Below are 24,935 nucleotides of genomic sequence, written 5' to 3' on the forward strand. Positions count from 1 at the left end.
TCAGTACATTAATTATGTATCTACAGAGTGCTCAGTCGGCACCTTTTCTAAAACTGTAACCCACTGAATAAATACAGCAGTCATTGTTAGTCTTACACTTTTGTATTTTTAAAGAAGGGATTTGAATTACACATAGAAACTAGCTTTTTTATTTAATGCCACAAATTGCTGAGCGGGTCCCTGGCTAATGCATGCCCACTGAATGCAAATTATCATAATCTGCTTGTTTGTAAAAGCGCCATCTGTGCAATTAAATAGTTTGGTGATGATAGTGTTTTGTTGGGAAGATGTGAGGGTTCCTTGCTCCTAAAGGTGTGGTAATTCTCACCAGTCTGTTTGCCAGGCAGCGTGCATGCCAGCATGAGGCTCACCAAGTGTGTACGTGTGTGGGCATGTGTGTGTCTGTGTGTTGTGCACAGGATGAATCAGGAGTGTCTTCTGAAGAAGGGTTGCCTGGGAGACCAGCCTGGACCCCTCCAAACGTGTCTGTTCTCCCACTCCCTCCCTCCCTCCTCCGTTTTAAAGGTGCATCAGTAATGAATCCAAAACTATTTCAGGAAGACACTTCTTAGTAGGCGGGTGAAGCCCTCAATACCTGCAGCTCTGATTTGTTTTCTTAATGCCACACATCTCTGTTTCATCCCTGCCACAGCTAACATCAAAAGCAAAGAGGAAAAAAACATTCTCCGACTTCTGCATGTGTTTTTCTGTGTGTTTGAGGGGGAATAACTGAGGGAGGGGAAGTAGAGGGAGAAAGAGATTCATGCGCACTGAGATGCACTCAGAGGAACAATTGTCTTCAAGTCTATAAGTGCATTTTGTTCGCCTTGTTTACCTTCTCGTTGAGCTGTCTGAAGACAACTTCCTGAAAACCTTGCCACGAAGTGATGCTGCTTTCTCTTTTTTTCTAGCCAGCTGAATGACGTCTCGCAGGGAATGGGGGCTGAAAACTCGGCGCACAGAGATTCCTTCGCTGTGACTCATTCATTTTGTATAAACGCAAGCGGTTGCAGGGACCGAGAGTCAGTGTTTTAATTAGCTGGATTTTTCTCCTAGTCGGCCGCTCGTTTCAGCTCGTTTTTTTTTCTTTCTTGTTATTTGGAGACTGTGGAGATGATATGCAACCCCGGGGGAGACAGACACCACAGCCGAGCGATGTGTCCCTGCGCTCCCGTGGAGTTGGTCTGAGCACGAAGAATGTCACCTACTTCTGCCGGTCCTAACATCTAAGTATTGATCCTGAAAGATAATTCCTTAAAAAAGCACTATATTTCTAATCTCGTGCAATCACTGCTTCAGGTAGTGACGATTGCAGCAGCTTTATTGCGTTACGCGCTTGGAAATCAGCATAAATAGACTAAATTAAGCCAGTTCATCAGAAGCGGGTGGTTATCTTCTATTACTGATGTTTTCTGACTAATGGATGTAGCGTCTCTTTCCGAGGGAACTGTATTACCGTCAGGAGCTTCACTGTTCAACAAGCTGCACCGCTCACTCCTGGCAGCGACGCGATGGGCGCAGTTTGTCTGAACCATCCACTGCGTCTCGGTTCTTCAGCCCAGCTTGTTGAATCTCCTCCTTGCTGAAAAATAATGGATTCGTTTTAACAAACTTCTTTTACCTCTGTGGTTCTACATTCCGCGCATTGCAGACTCCATTTTTCCCTAAAAGTTGATCATGGCTGGTCCAGGTTTGTGCGTGAAACTGAGCACTATATGGAGAGCGTTTTTGCTCATGAGGACTGTGGTAGATTTCGCGCTGCCTCAGGAGACTTTTGCGCCCCATTCAATACGGACTGAGGGGCACCTGACCCTCGGTGGACTCTTCCCGGTGCATGCCAGGGGGGCCGATGGCATGCCGTGCGGGGACCTCAAAAAGGAGAACGGGATTCAGCGGCTTGAGGCCATGATGTACGCTTTGGACCAAATAAACCAGGACGAAACACTCCTACCCAACATCACCTTAGGCGCCCGGGTGCTGGAGACGTGTTCGAGGGATACCTACGCACTGGAGCAATCTTTAACTTTCGTTCAAGCCCTGATCACGAAGGACACCTCCGACGTGAGATGCACTAACGGGGAGCCACCGGTGTTTGTCAAGCCTGAAAAAGTGGTGGGAGTCATCGGAGCCTCGGCGAGCTCAGTATCGATTATGGTTGCCAACATCCTACGCCTCTTTCAGGCAAGTCTTTGAGCGTGAGCGATAGTTTTGTGGGTTTTTAAAATAGTGTTTTCACTGATGCAGCTAGTGTCCAAGCATCTGGTAATAATCGGTTTTAAAGGGAGGAGTGTCCATTGCCTCATTGCAACCCACTCAGTTACGGGAAGCAGACGTGAACAGGGAGTAGCCTAGTAACCACCATAAAACCTTATCTCACAAAGTAACTGGTATTAACAAAAATCTTCTGTTTTTACACATACATTTTCATTTTCTCCCATTTAAATTTGGGGCATGTTATAACAATTTCCTCTAGATTTCTCTATCTTAAAATACTGTTACAAAGGAAAGGCGAAGTGATTTTGGTGGTTTTCTCCTCCACCACACTGTGGGTGAGACAGTTGAGTTGCTGTTGCTTGTCCCCGGTGGTGGTGAAGAACAGCTCCCGTCTGTTCCAGTCTCAATCCAGAGTCTGGATGAGTGGGCACTGACAGCCTGACACAATCACACCCAAACTCAACAACCCCCTCCTGAGAATAACAGGCCCGCTCCATGTGATTGCACATGATTATATGAGCCTCTTGTGCAGAGTGACTGCAGGCATTTTTTTGAATTGTTTTGAACCTAAACGCCTTGATTTATGGCTTGCTTTTATCTACAGGAGGCACCTTCTTTGAAAAGAGATTCAAACTCTTCGTGTCCTAATTGAGCTCGATGGCTGTGAGTTAATGAAATGAATTTGCACTACTAATTTCAGAATGAGTTAGCTGGGGTTCATGGGAAAAGCATCTCTATTCCTGTTGGATGAGAGTCGACTGACAGTGTTTGCCCACTGCTGGTGCTGCAGTGGAGAAGGAAACACAGCAGGGCACCAATACAGTAGATGAATTATTTAAGACACATCTCCATAGCAAAATGTCTAATTACATGAACTACCATGTGGATACTTATGCAAATGTGAAGACTTTTATGCAGTTTTCTTGTGAGAGGACAGCAGTGCGGATCATCAGAGTGGCAGAGTTAGTGCTAATGATTTGCTGTTGCAGATTGTAACTCATAGTTTTGTCGTCTGGTGTTTTGTTTCAGTTCAATTAGACAAATCATGAGGCCTGGCTTTAAGTAGCTGTTTAACTGCACTGCAAGACCATCAAAGTGCTTAACATGCTTTTAGCCCTCCTCTTCCTTTTCTTTTCACACACACGCATGCACATAACCACTTTCACATGCAACACTTTTTTTTTCTTTCACAGCAGTTGTCCCTTGGGGTTTTTTGGCTCCATAGACTAAACAATTAGACCAATGGTCGCAACCACAACCTTCAGCTTTTGGTTCCTATATAGGCTGAGATAACAAATTAATTTTTTATTATCCAAGTTGGTAAACCCTCTAGCGATGCTTTGAAGCACCCTCAATACAGTTGTTATTTTTGTAGTGTGGGAAGATTGCAGTACTTCCTTTTTTTGCATGCAAGCAATGCAACTTGTATGTATTGGGAAATTCATGTCAGGCATACCAGCATGTCTGTACATGTAAAGCGTAGGAGTAGTCCATGAACAATGTTTACCTGGAGCTCAAGCTTGGGGAATCTGGATTGAAGAGCAGTTGTCATGAAGCTCTGTCAGACACTCTGTATTTCATCTTATTTCCCTTCAAACGTTGTCAGAGAGGTGAATTTAATAACCACAGTCAAATCTGCACACACGATAAATCCAGTCTGAAGCCGTTTGCCCTTCAGCACACTTGTTTTTTCTTAGCCAGCGGTGATGATAGCTCTGATAATAAACGATGATGAATTAAATGTGAGGCCACATGGTAGTGTATAATCAATACTTACCAGAAATGAGAGCTGCCAGCACATTTATGCTCATTAGTTTGACTGCATTTGATTAGTGTGTTGCAGCCTTTACAAATGTCAGAGATTGTATATAACTGCGATCCATCAAGCATCAAGCCAAAAGAATGAAAAGCTTGATAATAACACCTGTTCAGTTATGATTAATGAAGCCAATGAAGCAAAGCCGATTTTCTTCTGAAGAAAAGTGTTTCTTGTCCATGTCAATTTGAGTTACATTCGATTGTGGCCACAACTAAGGAGTCTAATGGACTTTGAAGTGAAATCTTTACACATTAAGCTTTTGGTCAATGTGCTCTCACTGAGCTTTTCTCCGAGCCTCTTTCACCCTTTGTTCTCAGTGAATATCATCAGGTGATTTGGTGTCTCCCCTCTGTGATAAATGAATGATCAGTGCAGCTTAATGTTGATTGTAGATTTGTATTTCCATGCGCAAAACACCACGGTTGTCTATTCAAGACATAGCTGCTGAACTGTTAATGCTGGGAAATTGACATGAGGGAAAGATTTGTCTGAGGACCTAGGAGGGTTGATCAATACTGTTGCCATGGTGAGGCCGATTTGCTGCTAAGATGTTTTTATTTCACTGCCTTTCATGCTGTGTTGGAAATGAGAAGCAACAATGCCACAGGAGGAAAAAAAAATCAATCAGCCAAACTTTTGAATTGTTACCAGGAGCAATGATAGTGTGCACCTTTTGAAAAATTGTCCAATCCCTTCTGTGTAGCTCATGGAGCACCCAGTCATTCTCGGGGAGGACGACACTGTAGTTGAAAAGACCCGGCAACTTCGTCCATTTGTAAGGCCTGTCCTCTTGAATGAATCATGAAATTGATTTTTATCCAGATGACATTTACATCAGGGAATTCAGCTTGCAATGCTCTGTCCATCTCATTTTTTTTTAAACGGGGCAAAACTTTGTATTGAATGCAGGTGAACTGCGTGTTGTCCCCGTGTCTGGGGAAGCAGCCCCTTCAGACGAGCTGTCTAAGTGAGGCATTGACGTCCTCTGCTCTCAGAGCCCTGACAGGCTCCGGTCGGCTTTTTATCTCGTTTTTTTTACAGAATCACCACCGTGATTGATTTGAAGGAGATTGAAGGCTTGCAGTGTGATCTATTCCAGAGACTGAGACGGACGCCATAGGAATATGACTGCTGTGTGTTTGACTTACGTGACAGGCTCACACAAAATGTCAAAGGTTAATTATATTATCTGTTTTTCTAAAAACTGTTGCCCTTTGTACATTGACGCATGAGTTAGCGCAGGTCAATTACTCACATCTCTAGCACTGTGTTCAGCCCCATCATAGGGGACACTGTTGGTATGTCACGTTTGCACTATATGATTATATACGCACACACACACACATCTATATATATATGCATACAAAGAGCTCAATTACCATTTCTGAAGGAATGCAAACACAATTGTCTCATGGATATTTCATGATCCACACCAGTGACTTTGGCCATTTTTTCCATCGCTTGCTAATTGGCTTTTATTCATTCAGAGTGTGACACAGAGACCCCACTCAGTGCATTATTTCTTTATAACAAGAATGTGAGAAAATGGAAAACAAAGTAATTCCACTTCTCATATCTTGACATTTCTGTCCAATTTATGCCTCTTGTGAGAAAACCATAAGAGCTATTTTATGTATAACACATACAATATATATATACGTTTGTGTGTTTGTAAAGATGCTATTATTGGGTGGGAGCAGTTAGTTAGTTTACTCTCATTTACGGTACAGCAAAGAATGAGACTCCTGTTTGTAGCTAAGAGTAAAGTCAGGTAGTCTGAAAGTCGAACAAAAATTGACCATTTATCAAGAACAAGAATGAAAAAAACAGGTTGAGAAAGACTCAGTGGGATTCACCTAGGAGAAAACTGGCTGAATATGCACAATGTTAATAATTCTTAGACCAAAGAACAAGGGAATTACTAAATCAGAATGAGTAATGTGAGTCTATCTGTCTGACTTTCTAAATGGTTTCTATTTAAGCTTGATTTTGGCCAAAAACTCAAAAAGAAGACAAACTACAATTCAATCGATTGTTTCATGTAGAAGTCACACATTCATATGAAAACGTATTTAGAGCAGCTTGCTAACAAATAGCTGCAACAAAAAAACGTGCATACATCTATCCTATTCCCAATTTTCCTTTTATTCTACATGGACATCAGGTAATGGTTTGGGAGGATGCCTGTATTTATAGATGAGCTGTGAAGACACTAGTAGGAAGAATAACATCGTACCTATGTGAAAATCACATCAGCATTACATCAAAAAGTACAGCCCCGAGGGACACAATTTGTGTCTGAAACATTACGTCCTTGTAGAATAAAAGAAGACAAGGGAACAAGACAGCACCATACCGTTTGGTTTTTGTCATTGTTTCCACGAAGAGCACAAAAACAATACATTGCATACAAAACTCTCCAAAGAAGGTCTCCTCTCCAGAACTATAAACACACTTGATTTACGGTCTAATGACACTCTTTTCATAAATAACATTATTCCTGACAGGATTTAAATGTTTGATAATTCATACTGTTTTTGTAGAACTATTTATATTTTTTTATAAATAACCTTCAGAACTAGGATATTGCCTATGAAATGGGTGAATAAATTAAGTAAACTTTTAACATGTTAAATAATTCTTGAAAGTCTTATGGCGCATTTCCACCATGGCGCGGTTTAAGCGTGCCGTGTCGTGCCGGGCCCGTTTTTGGTTGCGTTTCCACTATGCCTAGTTCCGGCCCGGGGCTACTTTTTCACCTTTTTTCTGGCCTGACAAAATCATGGTTCTATCGGGGCCAACAAACAGGGCTGAGTTTGCTAAACTAGAGAGAGAATTGCTGGCAAGGGGGCTACAACTACAACAAGATGAACATATTTGACCGTGATTTAATTGTAATACACGTTTCAAAATGATGCCGAAGTAACAACATACTGATACCGGTTAGTAAAAACCATAAATTAATGCTTTGACAAGTCTGCAGACAGACGGCAGGTGAAAAACCTTTTAAAATGGGTGTTTTCTGAATGGAGATCGGCTAAGCTAACGTTGTATATGCTCCCACCGTCCACACTCACAACAACGGCCTATACAGACATAAATAAACCAGCGACTGTATTCACCATGACACAGGCAGTCTGTGGTTTGTACTTGTTTAACTTTTGTCTAGTTTCTGAACAGATATGAGGAGCTGTGAGCTTGAGTACTAACAGCTAACGGCTGATGTTGTTTTTCTGGGGTGCTCATTGAAGATGACGTCACGGCTCCGCCTACACTGCGGTACTATAGATACTACCCCAGTTCCTAAACTGTAATGGAAGCGCAGCATTAAAGTGAGCCGGGCCTAACAAGGCCTAACAAAACCGTACTAAGTCGAGCGAGGCCTGCGGTGGAAATGCGCCATTACAGTGTGAATACAAATTATACTGCCTAGTAAAAGTATTATGATATAATATAAATGATAATAGAATAAACTTTAGTAGAGAGCGTTTTTGGGAACTTTAAAAGTGTTACTTTGTATTTGTCCCATGGATATACTAAATACATAATCTTCAGTCCAGTGATTCTCCTCTTTGGTCCTTGGGCCCGAGTGCCCTGCTGGTTTTTATTCCATCCATTTAATGAGATGCTGACTTATGGCCCGCTCAGACCAGAATTGGCAAGGTAACATTTACTCGCATGCTGTGTCAAAAAGCTGGTAGGACAGGAAATAATGTGGCCAGGGTTACCAAGCATTACATGAGGGTGTTAGCATGGCCATCAAACTAACAAAAGCATTCCTCAGGTTGAGCAACGTGCAGCTGTTTTATTGATTACTTTCCACTCTTTTTTTCCACTATCTCTATCCTTGCACTAATGGAGAGCCAGAAAGCATGAACCTTGTCCTGCTGTTTGTGTTCTTTAGGCATGCAGTTATAGAAACAAGGATGCAAACAATCAATAGGTACTTAAGGAGAGGTCAATCCCGCCTGGTCTTTCAAATTGGCTTGCAGGCCGGTGAGCCTTGCTATCTTTCAGGTTGGAGATCTAACAGATTGAACTCAGTGAGGAGTGAACAAGATGAGTTCAATTAAAAACAAGAAGCAGCTTTTTGGTATGAACATGGTAGTTATACTGGGATGCAGATAAATGCATTTAACTGAAGTGATCTGGTTGGAAAAACTGGCAGCACAAGTCTGAGTGCCAGGTTTAACCGATTACATGTCTAGATCCGGTGTTGGAATTGGAAATATTGCAAACAAAAAAATCCATTATTTTTATAATCGAGTTGGGATGTTTGCAAAATACAACTCCATGTCTGTTAATTGTTTTCCGAAGCACAAACTATACTCCGGGACAATTCAGACCTGCAAAGGCAATAACTAAACTGATAACAGAAGAGGGTTGCCTGTGAGACTAATTTATTTATTTTAATTCCCATGCTTTTGACCTTTTGCGGGACATAGTGTTGTTTGTAGTGCTGTTGCCCTCATGTTCAGTGGAGCAGGTGCATATCCACACGCAAAAACACTAGGCACTGTGAGCCATTAATGCAATATTAATAGTATTAATAAAATATCCCTGTGTCAAACAAGTTGTCATTGCGGCTGACATGAGGTCATTAGGTCAGCAGCCTGCCACCAGGAGAATAAATGAAACCGTGCATGCCCGATATTAAGGTCTTGGCTATTCCCAAAGGCCTTGGGGGATGGTGTACTTTATTATTCAGCAACATAATGGCATGCTATATGAATAAATGTTTATCAATGAAAATACAGCTGGTTCACTTGTTCCATTTGTCATTTAAATGCAGACATATTTTGTTTCTTTGTGATGATTGTGCTTATAGCTAGTACTGTTTCGGTATCTTTAATGAGGTCCCATCCTTCATGGGTTTGCAGTCTGCTTGACAATTGCAGCAGCTTGATAAATAAAGGTCCATCTTCTTCTTCTTGACTCTCCCAGTCTGGCTATCACCGCCATGTTCTGCCACTACATGCAAGGCGAGAGAAGAAGGCACCTGCTTAAAAGCTTATCTCTGCTCCGATTGAGGTCACACCCGCGTTCCTTTAAAACGTATTGTCGGCAATGACTGGAAAGTGTGACAACAATAGCACTCTTAGACTTTGTCGGAAGTTTTCTGCAGTTTATCTGGCGAGCAGAAGGAGCCACAGAAGAGGAAACCCCATTACGTCCGATCCTCTTACGCGGATGTGTGCAGAAGCATGAGGAGCTCTCTGATGGCTCTGGATGGCCTCTCACTCATCCCTCCTAAAAGGAAAAATGCCCCCATTGCTTCCCAGAAAACGATTTGGGCTGAAAGGCGTTATAACAGGGTTAATTGTAGTTGTTGCACCGCACCACTGTGGGTTTCAGGCAACATTCTGGTTGGATTACAAAGTCACTAAACCATAGCAGACTTCTGAATATCATCCAAGTATTTTTCCATGGTAGAAAACCTTATTTGAGCTTGAAACGTCTGTGTAGATCAATAAGAAATGTGCCTTTTAATTATGATCTGTTTTTGTGAGGCACATCCCTCTCATCTCACAGTTCCTCAAATCCTGCTAAATGAGTTTAAAGTGAAATTGTTAAACGGCTGCCTTTATTGCTGCCTGTGAGAGTGTCTGCTGCTTCAAACAGAGGTATTGTTGCAGTTCCTCTCAGACCCTATATCTGTGCTTTGTTCTCTGTTTTATCGCTTTCTCAACACTTTGCCCACCCCTGCTCTGAAACCACATTGCACCTTTTAAAGTATATTGCACTTAAGACTAATCCTGCGGATCTACTTGTCAGGGAGAATCCCCTTGCAACACATAAAAGATGCATTTTAAGGAAAAAAGGTTAGCAACCAGAAGACTAAGAATGGCTCTGTGAGGCTGATCTAATGCAGTGTTAAATGAGTGGTGCAGGGATGACGTATTTTTGTAGGCCGACCCGGAAGTAAGCTGCGCATGGGTTCCCTCAAAAAGCAATGGGATTTCTCCATAGGATTTTGGAATATTGTAAAAAATAAGATCTGTGGAAAACGAACCTGTTTGATAAATGCACGTTTTGTTCAGCCGGATAATCTCCACATGTCTACCCTACTTTTATAATTTTCGAATCATAAATCTAATCGCCAGAAGCAAAATGCTAACGTTATGCTATAAACGAACTACAGCTGAGTACAGCAGGGTCGCACGACTTCAACGTCACAACAACTTAAGATCGATATTAAAAAATACAGATTCAAAATTGTACAAGTCGAAGCGTTTGTTTTAACAGTCTGCAAGAAGCAGGTACTTGTTTTCAGGCAGAACAGGGGCAAACAAACTTAGCGGGAGTGTTTACGTGTTCGGCGTAATGACGTAATGACGTACAACGTCCTCGAGAACTTCTGTAGTCCTATTCAGCCACTTGTTAACAACCATCGTTTTTCAGACACTTCAAAAATCACCAGTGGGGTCACTGCTGATGTATTTAATGTTGTAGAACAAAACGTGATCCGTCTCTTAAATTTGTGTCAACCACAGACCTTATTTCGAGCTATTTTCCAAAATCCTATAAATCCCATTGACTCTGAGACGAGGGAACCGGGAGTGGTAAAATGCTAACTCACTTCCGGGTTTAAGGACGCGTTCCTGCACCACTCTATAGGCTAAATGCTAACGTCAGCATGCTAACATGTACACAATGGCAATTTGAACATGCTGAAGGTATAATGGTAATTTTCACCATCTTAGTTAGCAGTTAAAATGTTAGCAGTATGTATTATTTGCTAATTGGTACTAAATACATCGTACAATTCAAACTAAAGCTAGTGGGTATGTTTCTCAGGTCTTTGGTTGTAATTTGTCAGAATTGACCTTATGATGGGACAAGAGGACAAGGCTTGTGATCTCCAAAGTTATTTCTAGCAATACATTTCTGTACACAATTCATGGCAATCCATCTAATCCAATAATTGTCAAGATGATTTAGTCTGGATCAAATGTGTAGACCGTCAGACTCGCCACCAATACAAACAATGGTCCCAACCATGGGACAGTCCCCTTGGCGCTAAGGATCAAAGAGGTGTGCAAAGATATGTCTGCTCTGATATTGTCAAAGTTAGATTTACAGATTTATTTATCTAAAATCACAACAAGAGGATTCTTGTACTTTCTGGATATTTTTTATAAAAGGCTTCATATAAAATTATTTTAAAATATATATATCTTTGTGCTCAACATAGTAGGCTGCTTATTAGGCCACCCTTCTACGACCTCAACACCTCTGATAAAAGCTCTCTGAGTCACTTTCACCATCTTGTTAGCAGCTCGTCCTCGTTATTCCTGCAGTCAGAGCATCCCTGTTTTTAATGAATGACACAAAATGTGTGAGAAAAAGTGCTGATGACTCATCAGTAGAAAAAGAAAAAGTAAGGGCTACATCTCAAGAGTGACCTTAACGTTGGTCTTAATGAAGGATAGGAAGGTGTCACGGACACACAGAATGTGTCATCTGTGGTGAGACGCTAGCTAAAGACAGCATGCGGCAAAGCAAAATGAAATGATATCAGGAAAAGGTAAAGGTCAGAAATTATTTGAGAGGAAAAAGCAGTTGGCACTATATAAAAGATCCACAGACATGGAAAATCATTTGAAAGAGCAGGCAGTAATTTACAAAGGGTGATGGCTTCATGAAATATGGAAAAACGTAGAGGGGGGCTCTGCTTTCTGAGGATACAAATTGGGCACCACTGCTGAAAGCTACACCCCTAGCATGGCTAACAAAACAACAGCTTCATATCCACGCTCTGCACATGGATGCACACATCTTCAGGGTCTAAAGAAATGTGTGCAATGTGCTGCAAACTTAAAAGGGACAGGAGGTGCACAGCTAACAGGGCTGTCTTACTGTCTCTGGAGGCTGGTGGCACGAGGCTCTGTTTAGACTGCACACCCATGTGAGGGGTCTAATGGAGATGGCATGCCACTGAAGAGCAGCGAGCAGCAGACAGGAAGTCACCGCACGCAGCAGAGAGGGAGAGAAAACACAATAGTCCTTCCACAGTGTTACCTCTAGTATTGAGCCGGTCATGCAAGGGGTTTATTATAATTTGTATTAATTATTTAAATATTATAAATGTTGCATAATTGTGTAAATAGCATTTTACTGTTATGACTGTCAAGCAAATTTCAAATAATATAGTTTTGCTTCATAGCTTGATTTATTACAATAGGAAGGATCTTTTTTAAGCTGATTATATGTTTTGTGTGTAAAAACCCCTCTGAAATTTGGTGAGGTTGAACTATCAAGTAGCAGAAAAATGTATGTGCGCTTGTGTGTGTATGGGTGGGTGCGTGCGTTGGACTGCGTGTGTGTGCATGTCTGTGTGTACTTTTGGATCTCGTGGATGTCAGGGTCCAGTGTGCTCACAGTATACATAATAAACTGTCACCAGGATTCATTCCTTGTCCTTCATATTACAGCAGGGCCTGAGGGTGCATCATAACGGTTGCTAACAACACTCAGTAATATATAACCATTATATCAGCCAGCCCAGTGTAGACCTTTAAAGGAACACTAAATTATTAGAGTGCAGCATGGGCCTCGGGTAGTTATGCTAAAATACCTGTTGATTTTACATGAAATGAAAGAGTGTAACTTTGGTGTTTCATTAGATTCAATTTAATTTTGTCTATTCCCCTCGAGACGATGCTTTGCAAGTGTGGGGTTTTTTCTTTTCTCTGGTTGGCTGTACAGTGGCATGTGGGTCCTGTTTGAACATATGTATGTGTTTCTGCTCTTTTGAGCTTAAAAAGTATACCACAGCAGCCAGAGCATACATAAACAATCCGTTGACAGGATAACTGTTTTCAGATGCAAATCCTGTGGGATTCAAGCGCTGCCTGAACCCCTGCTTCTGACACTAACATTGATTTGGGGGAAGACCTCAATCACTATTGACGTTTTGCAAATTAGGGAAGCTCTTTCCTTTCAAATAGGGTTGCTTAAACTAAAATTGACTAGCGGACGGGAGCTATTGCTGACAGAATGTAGTGTTTTTTAACTGCCTTATCAGTGTTGGAGCACTCGCATATGGCCCTCAACGAAGAGAGGAGGATCAATAGCATGTCATTTATCAATGGATTATGCATAGAGCTGTCAAGAGCTCTCTACCTGGAGGTCAAAGGACAATATTTGCCTGTAAATATACTCAGACCTTTGGGAGGCACCACCATCTGTATGCATCTTCCAGAACATCTCTTTCCCCCACTTCTGCCAGTAGATACACTTATAGAATGTATTTTTGATATTTTATTATAGAGGATTATGATCTGTTTTAAGAAAACTATTGTACGAACCTGATGAAATACCTCCATCAGCTTGGTCCATATTGTGACTGATGGTTTTGTTTTTATTTCCATCCATCAGTCATGTTAATGGGACAACAATATGTTAAAATATTCACATCCTGAGGACGTGGCCCCTCAAGGTTAACCATCTCAGGGCTTTCATTTGGTTTCCAGTTACTGCAGGAGTGATAGTATGGCTAGGCATGCAGTGGTTAAGCTTACAACAGGTCTCCAAAGAATTTATGGAAACCCAGATTTATGCTTGACGCTCGTGGTAAACACAGGACCCCGCCACAGATGCCCCCAGAGTAGGTTTTGATTTATAATTTAGCGTCAGAATTCACCAGTTTACAGTATGGCACCACAGCAACACTAGACACATGCATTTTACGTGATAAGACTGTATCTTGTTTTGTATTCCCCACAGGAACTGTTATTTACATTTTTCCATTATCTTTGTATATTGAACAGCAATGGGCTACACAAATACTTACATCCAGGTTAAATGCCTACTGTATCTCGCCTTGACTCATTACCGAGCAGGCGAGTACTCCCTGAGCAGCGGCCGTGTTTACGTTCCATCATGCTGCGATAGAGAGTGGGGGTTTCAAGGAGCAGAAGGTTTTCCATCTAGATGTTTGTTAATGGCGAACACTACTGAGTGTTTCAACTCAACTTCCATGACATCGTCTTCACTATTAGCATCAGAAACACAAACAGACTTGTCCCAGTTCTTGCATTTCCCATGGGTTTTCTTTTACCGAGTGTATTGTCACATTTTTATGGCGGCCCAATTCTGACACAGCATAGCCTAGAGCGTAGCTTTGGCAGGTTCATGCAATAAGCCCATAATTTACAACTTTAGATCAATCTTGAGTCAAGGCAAGTGTGTATGTATACTCCCATTGATTATTACAAGGTCTCAAATCTCTGGAGATTAAATGCTGGTCCCTGCAAGGTTAACTATTAACTATACTGCTATATTTAGTGTTTGCTTCAGGCTATTTTGGGGTAAGGGTTGCAGTTAGACATGTTGTGTTTATGGTTAATGGTAGGTAAACGCATCTGTGCTTTGAACATGTGTAATTACAATGTCCTAGAATTCTGTGAGTTTTAGGGTGGCATTAATCCTACCTTCAATTTTCCAATTCCTGTGCGCAGTTGGGAACACGTCCCATCTTTCTATTTGGAGAAACCATCCATACAGATGTTATGAATTTCAATGTGCTCTAATGAACATAAAATGAATAAATAAATAAACACAAGGCACTTAAATTCACCCACTCAGCTGGTCATATTACAAGTGGCTGTGAGTAATCGAGTTTACCCGAAGACTTTGATTTATTTTTCTGTACAGTCACACTACCATGAATATTTTAACATTTGATCTGTTCAGGCCAAATGCAGTTAACACAATACATTTTTCTGCCAGTGTTCATATGTTTAGCTTTTATAATACTGATTTAGAGGAATTGTCCTCTTCATTCTTAACACCACAATCTGTTTATACCAGTTATACTTAATATAACTCACATTTAAAAGACTAAGTGAAATAGATCAGCACTATTCCTTATTTTGAATGATCAGTAAGGCAACACGTTTAAAAGCCTGTTTTTCAGATCTTCTAAGCAAGGGATTGTTTGTGTCTTATTTCATCTCGTTTGACAGATTGTGTTTTGAGCAGACTTGATCTCCACATGAGTTGTTTTGGGGAAGAGTCATGTTAGTGCTCTTGTTGAAAATAAAGATAAGCCTTCAGTAGCGGTGTGTGACAGTTCCATTGTATTCATCTGGGTCTATTCCTGTTTCGGCTGGTTAACTTGTCTGAGGGTAATTGTCTGATCTGGCGTCTGTTGCGCATCTCTGCTTCTGGCTCTGAAATACATGTCAGTGTTCAGCCTTCTGACACTTTGTCTCACTGCGAGTGGAAGTTATGTGAAATATGCGTGTCACAAAAACACATTACACATAAATCTTCCCGGTCCATTAGTCAAGACACTTGCTCTGATTAATCATGATCTCAGTGAGAATGAGTCTGTTGACAAAGAAAAGCTCTTTGAAAAACTGTGTCCAGTTCATTCGGAGTTGGCAGGTTGTTCAGTATGGAACAAAATAAAGCTTTTTGTGCTCACTGAGAGCACCATTGTCCATTGTTGGCTACGTGGCAGAGCCAGTGTGTTGCTGACACGACTACCTGGTCAGATGCCCTGAGTGATGCTCCACACCTGCAGCACAGAGCAAAGCAGAGAGATCACGACTGCACTCAGGATCATTATTGAGCCACAGTGAAAGTAGCAAACATAGTGCGACTTTAATAATCTTTACCTAACGTTTTCAACCATATAACAGCCACCTTTCTTCACACCCCATTGCTCACAGAACAGTATGATGTTGATTAGAAGCAGTAGTCGCTGTGGTAGTGTTATTAAATATTTGAAAGGTTAAATGACCATACCAGTGTGTTTGCCTAATGTTACTTTATCATTGCGGTGTAATGCACTGAAAGAGCAGAATGATTTGGAGTCTACTGCATTACCGGCTCACTTATATGTGACTGTGACAAAACAGAGTGCAGATCTGACAACTCAATATATTTGTATTTTGTAGAAATGAATAGAAGACAATGGATGCCTGTAATTGAGAAGAGACATGCATTAAAGTGTCTGAAGCACAGCAGCCTGTGCAGACCGCAATAATTAAATAAAGTAATCAGCAACTTAAATCCTATAAGTTGACTGTAGGTGATAGAATTAAGCCTTACAAAACTCACAAGTGTCTAACAAGAGTAAAGGCTTACAGTCCTTCAATCGGCTTTGTGAGGCTGTACTATTTAGAACAAAATTCTAATGTTAGCATGCTCAAAAGGACATTGCTAACCCAGTGATTTTTTTTGCAAGTTTGAAATCTTAATTTGCCCTGCTAACATGCTAATACCTAATCAGTACTGAAAACATAAAACAGTTGAGGGTGATGCCAATGTCATTATTGAGCCATAAACCAGTACTGGGCAAACTACAGTCCATTTCTGGCTTAATGATGGCGCTAGGTTAGAAGAGAGGGGATCGCAAACTGATTAGAATTCAGCCTGAAGGGGACATAAATGTCTGCACCCAATTTCATGGCAAGTCATCTAATAACTGTTACATTTTTTTACTTTAAATCACAGATGTCAACTTCATAGTGGCACTATAGCAAAAGTCAGGAGATCACCAAAGTCATTTGTATTCATTCTCCGCGGACCATGAATGTAGAATGAAGCCAATTTTTAAGGCATTTCACAGGAAAACCTGAACAAAATTGTCAATCCATCTAACAATTCTTGAAATACTTCAGTCTGGACCAAAGTGGTAGACTGATAGGACACAATTTCCATCAATAAAGCCATGCCACCTGAATGGCTAATAAACCGAAACGTCATATTAAATCTCTGCACGTAGAGTGACCAAAAAACAGAATTGCCAATCCTAGAAACATGTGACTGAAAAGTGAAAAAACAACCATTTGCAAAACCAACCCTTACCGTATATATGCTTCTACATTAAGAGCTTGACTTTTCACTTTCCATGTTCTTGCCTCAAGCATCCGAGTCATTAAAAATGCAGCAGACAGAATTTCAGAACCGTTGAGGAACCATACATTCTTGATTTTAGCATTTTCTCATTTGATGCAAGATTGAAAGTCAATCTTCTGTGGACATATAGCCGACCGCTGTTCTGACTTTCAGCAGACCTTGTTTTTTTCTTCTTATGAGTCACGTCAAGCATGATATCTTCAGGCCGTTCTGAATGTCCCCTGTCTTGACAGTAGAGGAAAGGTGACTGTGCTTTTGCCACCAGGATGCAAACACTGCGGGAGAGAAGGGACTTTAGTGCCCTGAACTGAGCCTCCCGGGTTGGGGGTTTACACTTTCATCAGCAACATCTACCAATTAAATGCTTCTGGTTACAGATAGTAAATGTAAGAGCCTGTTCTGAATCTGACAATTCTAGCAGAGGAGGAGAGATTTGTATAAAGCCTTGGAGGAAGGTCTGCCGCTGCAGCAACAACAAAGTCCTTTAGTTGACTGTGAAATGCCCTACCTTGAAGACTTCTTTTTATACCCACACTCAAGGTTGTCTTTCAAATTGCTTTTATTATCAGTCTTATCCTCTGGTGTACTCAGGGTTTTGCCTACTTGTAGTTTTATCCTGGTACACTCTGGATGTTTTATCTTTAGTTTTTGTTCATTTATTCCTTCAATTGTTTATCCATTTATTTTTAACTACTTTTCTTGTAAATGTGTTTCTGGATTTGTCTTGCCTTTTTAAAGATGTTAATGTTCTTTGTTGCTTTTCCAGTATTTTAAAGCACTGCTCGATGAGTGAGTATCTTAATGTGATTAGCAGTTTAAGCAGCATATTCTGCATTTTTCCTTCAAGAATATCATCTCTGCGTAATCACACTACGGCTGCATACATTCATTTCCAAACACCCCCCTGTGAAAATGGTTGCAGTTTCCTTAATGTATAGCACAAAACAGCAGGCATAACATCCGTTCTAGCAATTTGAATGCTTGCGGAAAGCTTTTGCAGGAAAGTGTATTCATCTGTGCATTCCTAATGACATTGCAACTTCTCCGACACTCCAAATCCATACGGGCTGACAGTGGATTTGGCATATGTTATGAATTTAGGGATAGCTGATGAGATACTATAATCTCTTGAGAGGTACAAGGCAACACCCGAAGCATTGCCAAGCATGCAAATAACTGCCTATTAAAGTGTGGCGGTCTGTACTTAACTGGTACCGAATATCTCAAGTGCATGACATCAAGTAGAGGTTCAGACACACTAACTGAAGGAATAGGATATCTGTGATATTTTCCACGGCTGTGATCAGTTCGTAATTACATGCCCTGCTAAAGAATTCTTTGTGAGGAGCAGACAGAGAGGGAAGATAAGATCGAGGAGGCTCACCCGCATTGCCTGCACTATTAGGGGAGAAATGGGCCTGGTGATGATGCTCTGTCGAGTCTGAAGAGAGAGCTATACAGGGAGAGATGGGGGGGTAGAACAGAGGGAGTCATTGCAATGCAGGTCAGAGTGTTGCAGGTGCACGAGTGACAATGGATGTGTCAGACCCTGGATGCACCAGGTGTAGGTGGGGAAAAAAACATGCACCTATGCCATATCTTTGGTGAATAATGTGTGAGTGATTCATAGATTGTCACAGTACTGGACAGAGCAATGAAGCAGTGCAGACATGAAAAGATATTGCACACATCGACAATTCCCCAAACACAAACAGAGATTTGTATTAGTTTGTTTCTGTTGGAATAATTGTTCTTGTTCTCCTGACCTGGGGCATAATGTCGTGCATATTTCAGTATTGGTTTATGGATATTTAATATTTCTCTGAGAGAGAACAAAATGAAGTCATGCTGGCTGTAAAACAACACAGAAGAGAAAACAAGGCTGCGTCCAGTGCACTTTGCAGTCGGGAAAAATCAATACAGCCATCTGTAATGTGAGACCCTGTGGATATAAAGGAATACATTTGATAATACTTAGTCATAAACCTGCAGGCTGTGTTTTACTCCTACCTTGAGTGGAGTTTCTGTCACACCTTGAGAGAGCACACGGCACAGCCACGATGATCAAGGCTGCTCTTCTGAACCGCATTGTTCTCTGCAGGGCCTCGCTTTGTGTGAAGCTTAAGTCAAAAGATTCTTTACAAAATTACTTGAAAAGATACAGTAACTCTCACGGGTGACAGCGTAAAGGTTTGACTGTCATGTCAGCTTCAAAGGCAAGATCCTTAAGTCGTTGTAGGCTTCATTTATGACATGTGCTCATACCAGCATCACTGCACATTGACAGTTCATTCTATACATAAAGCCTCTCCTCAGTATAGACATGTCTCCGATGTGGCTTCGAGAGTTGTTTAGTGTTTGGAAACGATTATTTATTTGAAACAGCAATAGAGTTGAAATAGCAGTCTGTTTACCAGATGGGAAGAAAGAGTCAGGTTCCCTTTGTGAGCTATCCACACTTTTCTCCCACGCTTCGACTCTACTCTACTGGGTGGCTCTGCTGGTCAAATATCTGATTCGTGAGTCATACCTAGCCTGTGTACCCGTGGAGAAACATGCTGGTTGTCTTAAAATACACTCTGGCAGGGCAGCCATGCAAGAGCTGCAGGCCGGCACCGAGCACTGGAGCGGCCCGGGGGACCGGCGTGGTGCGAGCGGGAGAGACGGAGGGTGAGGGAATCGACTGGGAAAAGCAGAAGTGGGCGGAAAGAAGGAGACGTGGAAGGTCGTGTTGGATAAAGGATTACAAAAGCCTGACTTTCCGTCATGTAACACAAAGTGTAGTTCAGCCGTGTGGGCAACTCTGCAATCTGGAGAGTCCTGGTGCAAAAAGCTTCTGCAAAGCACAGTAAACACTATTCAGGTAAGGTTCCTTGCAGAAATAAGAAAGGCGTGTAACTGGTGGAATGAAGTAGGAGTGTGATGAGATGCTTGCCTTGGTGATAAGTGTGGGGGAGAGGGAATTCAAAAGTAACGCATCTAATTATGCTAAATATACTAATTTGTCTCATCTAATGCTACAAGTCTGAGATTACTTTTTAATAGTCAGCTGAGACTATCATTTTTCTATCGTTTTTCTCAAAACTGCGATAATCAATAACACTACATGAACAATGAACCATGTGGACCAGTAATAGAGCTATAAGAGAGTCCAATCGATGTGTTAATGAGCAAACGTTTTTTAACACGTTTGCCAATTGTATTATTATAAAGTCAGAATATATTAGAGTTGTGTGTTTCCGCTATGTTGCCAAAAATCTATTATTATAATTCAAACTAAAGTTTTGAGTTTCCTAAAAACGACCATCAGAATAATAATCATGATTGCCACGTGCAAATATTGTTTGGAAAATAAACGTTCACAGTTACAATGTTGATGAAATCCGTGGCTAAACCTAATCTCGGTGGAATTACATTTTCCGACAAAACGTACCTACTAATGCGAGTGAGTCATACCTGAGCGTAGATATTAGGAGCAAGGGTTTAGAAGAAAATTATAGAGAAAAAAACGGGGGAAAAAGATTAGGAGGGAAAAGTTGGGTGGCACGTGAGCAAAATACTGAGTGCAGATTGTCTCTGATTGGGGGGGAAATTGGCAGCCCGAGGACCTCTCTGGGCAGGAAGTGTCCGCTGATCATCTGTGTGGGCTGGGCTGCATGCAGACAGAGGACATGGAGGGAGGCAGGGATGATGGAAGATGAGACTCACTTGTCTCTCCCTCTCTGACGGGGCTGAAACACACAGAGCGGCGGAGAACAGTGGAGCGAGGCTGAAAGTCACAGGTTGTGTAAGGGCAGGATGATGAAATACAGCCTTCACAAAAGCAGAGTTTGAGTGAGAGACACAGATGGGCAGGAAGAGAGGGGGAGTGAGTGACAAAGTCAGGGAGGGGGAAGCTGTCGGTTCTCCCCGCCCTTCCTCCTTGCCTCCTCGACACTGTTGGCAGTGCCATGCTCTGGGAGAGGGAGATTACCAATGCCCAGCCTGAGGTTGAATGTATGGACACAGTCATTACCTCTGCCCTGCTAACTCTGCTATCTGGATACAAACCAGTGACTGTCTGATCCCCCCCTTTGTCACAGAGTAGCTAAGCCTTGATATAGCAGGAAAGATGTAAAACTTGATTACTGCTCAATATCTTTATAGGCCTGTATCATACTGTATTATTTTGTTTATAGGATATCGACCGTTGCTACTTTACAACGCCAGGCTGTGGAGCTGCAAATAAATCTTCTGACAGGGGATGTTTTTTGTGAGCAAATATTTATTCTATCAAGGGTGGGGTGTGTGGTTTTTGAATTGCTTTCAAAATGGCTCCTTGGCTAGTCCATGGGATCATACTTACTGTGTCATTGTGCTGGTGTCACAAGGACACTCTGTGCACTGGTGTCCGGCCACAGACAGCACGGGGTTAGAGTCGGGTCTGTCAGAAACCCGCTGTCATTTCCACCGTCACCGTGGAGATTGTTGCAAACAGCCGAATCGAGCTGACTGATGTCAAGATATACTTAGAAGCTAATCATGCAGCAAATAGAGGCACAGGGATTCCTGCAACAGCAACTGCCTGGCAGCACTCGCCCCAGTTAAAGCCATTCATGGGAAACATTTTAGCTCTGCCACTCACAGCTATGTTTTAGAGGGTTGCTCTCAGATTAATGGATACCAAACCCAGTATGGACAACACTCTTCTCTCAAAAGCTATGCGTTTGAAAGATGGCCTTTGTTTTTGTTTAAGAACTCGTGGACTGTCGTACCCCTCTGTCTTTTCATATCTGCAGATTGCTCTCCTCTCAGATGGCAAGGATAGATGGTTTCCATTACCCCAACTGAGAGTCGTGTTGTGCCATATGCTGCCCATTTTTCTTCAAATAACATTTCTTTCTGCATCGAACGTGTGAGAGAAGAGACGGATGAGAGCAGCGGGGCTAGCTGCAAGGTTTGCTCTGAGCTCGTCAGAAGCATCACCCTTGCATTAGCGGAGCAGGGCGATTATAGCACAACATTCCTTTCTCTCACCTTTCTGTAGAGCTGCCTGTGGTGCTTGTGGACTGCTGTATGTGAAAATGCAACGGAAAGGCCAAGGCACTCTAATTAACTTCATCTGGCATTCCCACTTACTGTGAACGTGTCTAACCTTTACACAACCTCGCTTAGTCACATCTTTTCTTAAACACCCAGGTTGAAATTCTCATTTAATGTCAGTAAGCAGATTACCTCCATCCCCCCACATACCACCTCCCACCCCTTCCTTCTTTTTTTCGTAACCTTTTTTAGGCTTCAGCAACAGATTTATATTCAGGGCAGCCACAGCACTTTGTGGTGCTAAATCAATAAAACAGTGTCCCCCATAACAGACCTCTGTGTTTTCCTTCCATCGATCCTGTCAGCGCAGATACATTCAAGAGCAAGCAAGGCCATTACCCTCTGCAATCCTAACTTTGATGTATACAGCAGATGACAGGTGCCAGACATCAGCTTTGGGTAATTGTTACACTGAGAGGGGGCATCGTTAATCATCGCTCTCTTGGCCTCAACTCAGTTGCTCATGATCGGTTTTGCGGTTTCTGTAGTAGTTGTCAAAATCAGAACGCTTGCAGGCATCACCCTCACCTTTTCACCTTGTTGCCACAGGGGCAGAGATTATATTGTGATGTGTGACGCCATGTTTCAAATCTTATAGATTAAAACCTACTTAACAAAATAAGGAGATGCAAGCAGTATGGTATGCAACGGTGAAACATGCAAAATCCTATAAAAGATTAAGTATTTAGAGAAAATAATCCTTTCCTCATTCTGAGCTTAATATCAAGTGTTCTAAAATGTTGATAAAATATACACTCTTGTCACCCTATTATCTTGGTATTATCAAGAAATTCAAATCTGCTTTAAATGTGCGGATCAAGAGCTTATTTAGTTGAAACCATCGGGAAATCAATCGTGTAACTGTGAAGTGGCAAAGTTAAACTTTGTGTTTTTTCATCTACTCAGAAAGATATTAATCAAGTTCAGAATGTTTTAATTAAATCCTCTATTTCATAAAGAAGGTTTAATTACTAACTTGGGTTCCACTTGATTTGCAGCCCATCCTCTTCCAGAGTTAAAAATACAAAGGTGTATTCCTATCAGTATTAGTTAGTTACTGTAGCATCTCCTTGTTTGGTAATTCCAGCAGGTTTAATCCTCACACCCTTGCAATTATCAATCAAGGTTTAGCACTTGTGTTACCTGGAGGTCAAAGTGGTAATTAAAAATATGCAGTCTGAAAACATAGAGGTTTTTAGATTTCTGGGGAATATAGAATTGAAAAACGATACCAGCAGCGTACAAGCCTAGGACAAAGTAAAAAGACATTGCCATCTTAAATGGTTCCCTGCAGCAAAAAGCTCCAGAGAGACAAATGTTCAAGCAGCTTATTTTCCCAGCTGGGGCGAAGATGGGACGTGATTCAACAAACCTATAACACCTTTTGACTGCATACTATTACTTCAGCTGCTCTGTTAAAATAAATCCCCTATCAAATGTTTCAAATAGATGCTTTACTTTTTGGAAAGAAGAGTCTTTTTAAATGGAAATCACTGCTGCTGTTGCTTTTCCATTACTTTGCAGCGATCCCTCTTTGACCCACTACACTCGATTCAGGCAGCCCTGGAGTGATTTAACGTGTGGCATCGCGGCAGGATTCCCACCTGTGAATTCCTTTAATTGCATCGCTGATTTTTTTGTTTGCCGGTTTTGTAGTTTCCATTATTTTTCTTTTTGCCAACTGAAACATATTGAGTCGTCTCGAGTCTGACTCCTCAATTTGTCAGCTTTGGTGCGGTTGACCCCTTTTGAGTTGTGGGTCAAAGCTATAACTCACATTCTGTGAGTTGAAGCAATCCCATCAGCATCCGCTGCGTCCTCATTCCTGTGTTTCCCCAGTGTCCGGCTGCTTCTGATCACTAACAGCAATGGATGGCATTCATAGAGTGCTTAGATTAGACTCTGTGATGAGGTTCTGCGATGGGTTCAGGAGAAAATGATTCATGTCTCTGCATGTGCATCCACCTCTCTAATGGGGGGTATCCAGTTTGATCCCAGACGTCCCACCAGCTGTGATTGCTGTTTTAAAACGTCAAACACAGTTGCTGATTAGATATTAAGGTCTTAAGCAGGCAGCGTTGTGAACAACCTCAAACAACCGCCATTTATCAACTGATTTACTGTAATCTTGGTTTGTGATGATGAATGCATTCAGATATGTAAATCCAATGTAATTATTTTACTTGTTCAGAGATGTTTAGCTGGCATGAACAAGATGCACATTTGACAACTAGGACTATATATATGTATTTGCTCCAAAGAAAGAGAACAAAAAAGAACCACTGGCAAACTGGCCATTGCTCTGTGAGGCAGTACAGATTTGTGCTAAATGCTAACTCCAGCCTGCTAACGTGCTCAAAATGGCAATTCTAAAGATGCTTATGCAAAGAAGGCGTAATGTTTTCCATGATCACCACCTCAGCATGTTAACTCACAGATTGTCTTTTCTCCAGAGCAATGCTGCAAGCTTTGCTAACAAATTTGAGCAATTTAAAGAAGGGTGACAAGAACACCTGCCGACTATTAAGGGGGTTCCTGAACATTAGGAAAATGCCTATCTTGCATTTCCTCTAAAGAACTTGATTGATATAGTCCTTGTTTATCCTATGAGATTCTTTGAGTCACCTACATCTTCACTGTTCCAGTTGATAATATGTCTCAGTTATAATTTAGTGTGATTAAGCTGCCTTTCTTAAGGAGGGAACATTAAGCTATTAGGTTGATTAGTAACACATTTAACTTCCATTCACAAATTCCCCACATAAGTTAATTCTTGATCATGGATGGACAGTTTGACAGAAAAGCTATCGTGAACTTTAAATGGTATGTTGCGGTCTTCCTCAGCAGATTGAGTTTTCGTCTTTTGACAAGTAGGGAACCTGGCTCACATTATAACCCGTCTTTCTTCAAAGACTTGAAAGCTGAGTAAGATTGTGAGATGCAATTG

The 24,935-nt window shown here is 41.6% G+C and overlaps 1 protein-coding gene across 1 annotated transcript in view; it reads left to right on the top strand.

Annotated features, from left to right (window-relative positions):
• Positions 1-896: 896 nt before the first annotated feature.
• The window catches only part of LOC117479602 (metabotropic glutamate receptor 7-like), a 64,348-nt gene continuing 40,309 nt past the window's right edge, over positions 897-24,935 (top strand). Inside the window, exon 1 of the mRNA XM_034126701.1 lies at positions 897-2,181. Coding sequence (XP_033982592.1) covers positions 1,678-2,181 — 504 coding nt within the window. The 5' untranslated portion in view covers positions 897-1,677. The remainder of the gene's footprint in view (positions 2,182-24,935) is intronic.

This window comes from Trematomus bernacchii, unplaced genomic scaffold (genome assembly GCF_902827165.1).
Source record: "Trematomus bernacchii unplaced genomic scaffold, fTreBer1.1, whole genome shotgun sequence".
Lineage (NCBI taxonomy): Eukaryota > Metazoa > Chordata > Actinopteri > Perciformes > Nototheniidae > Trematomus > Trematomus bernacchii.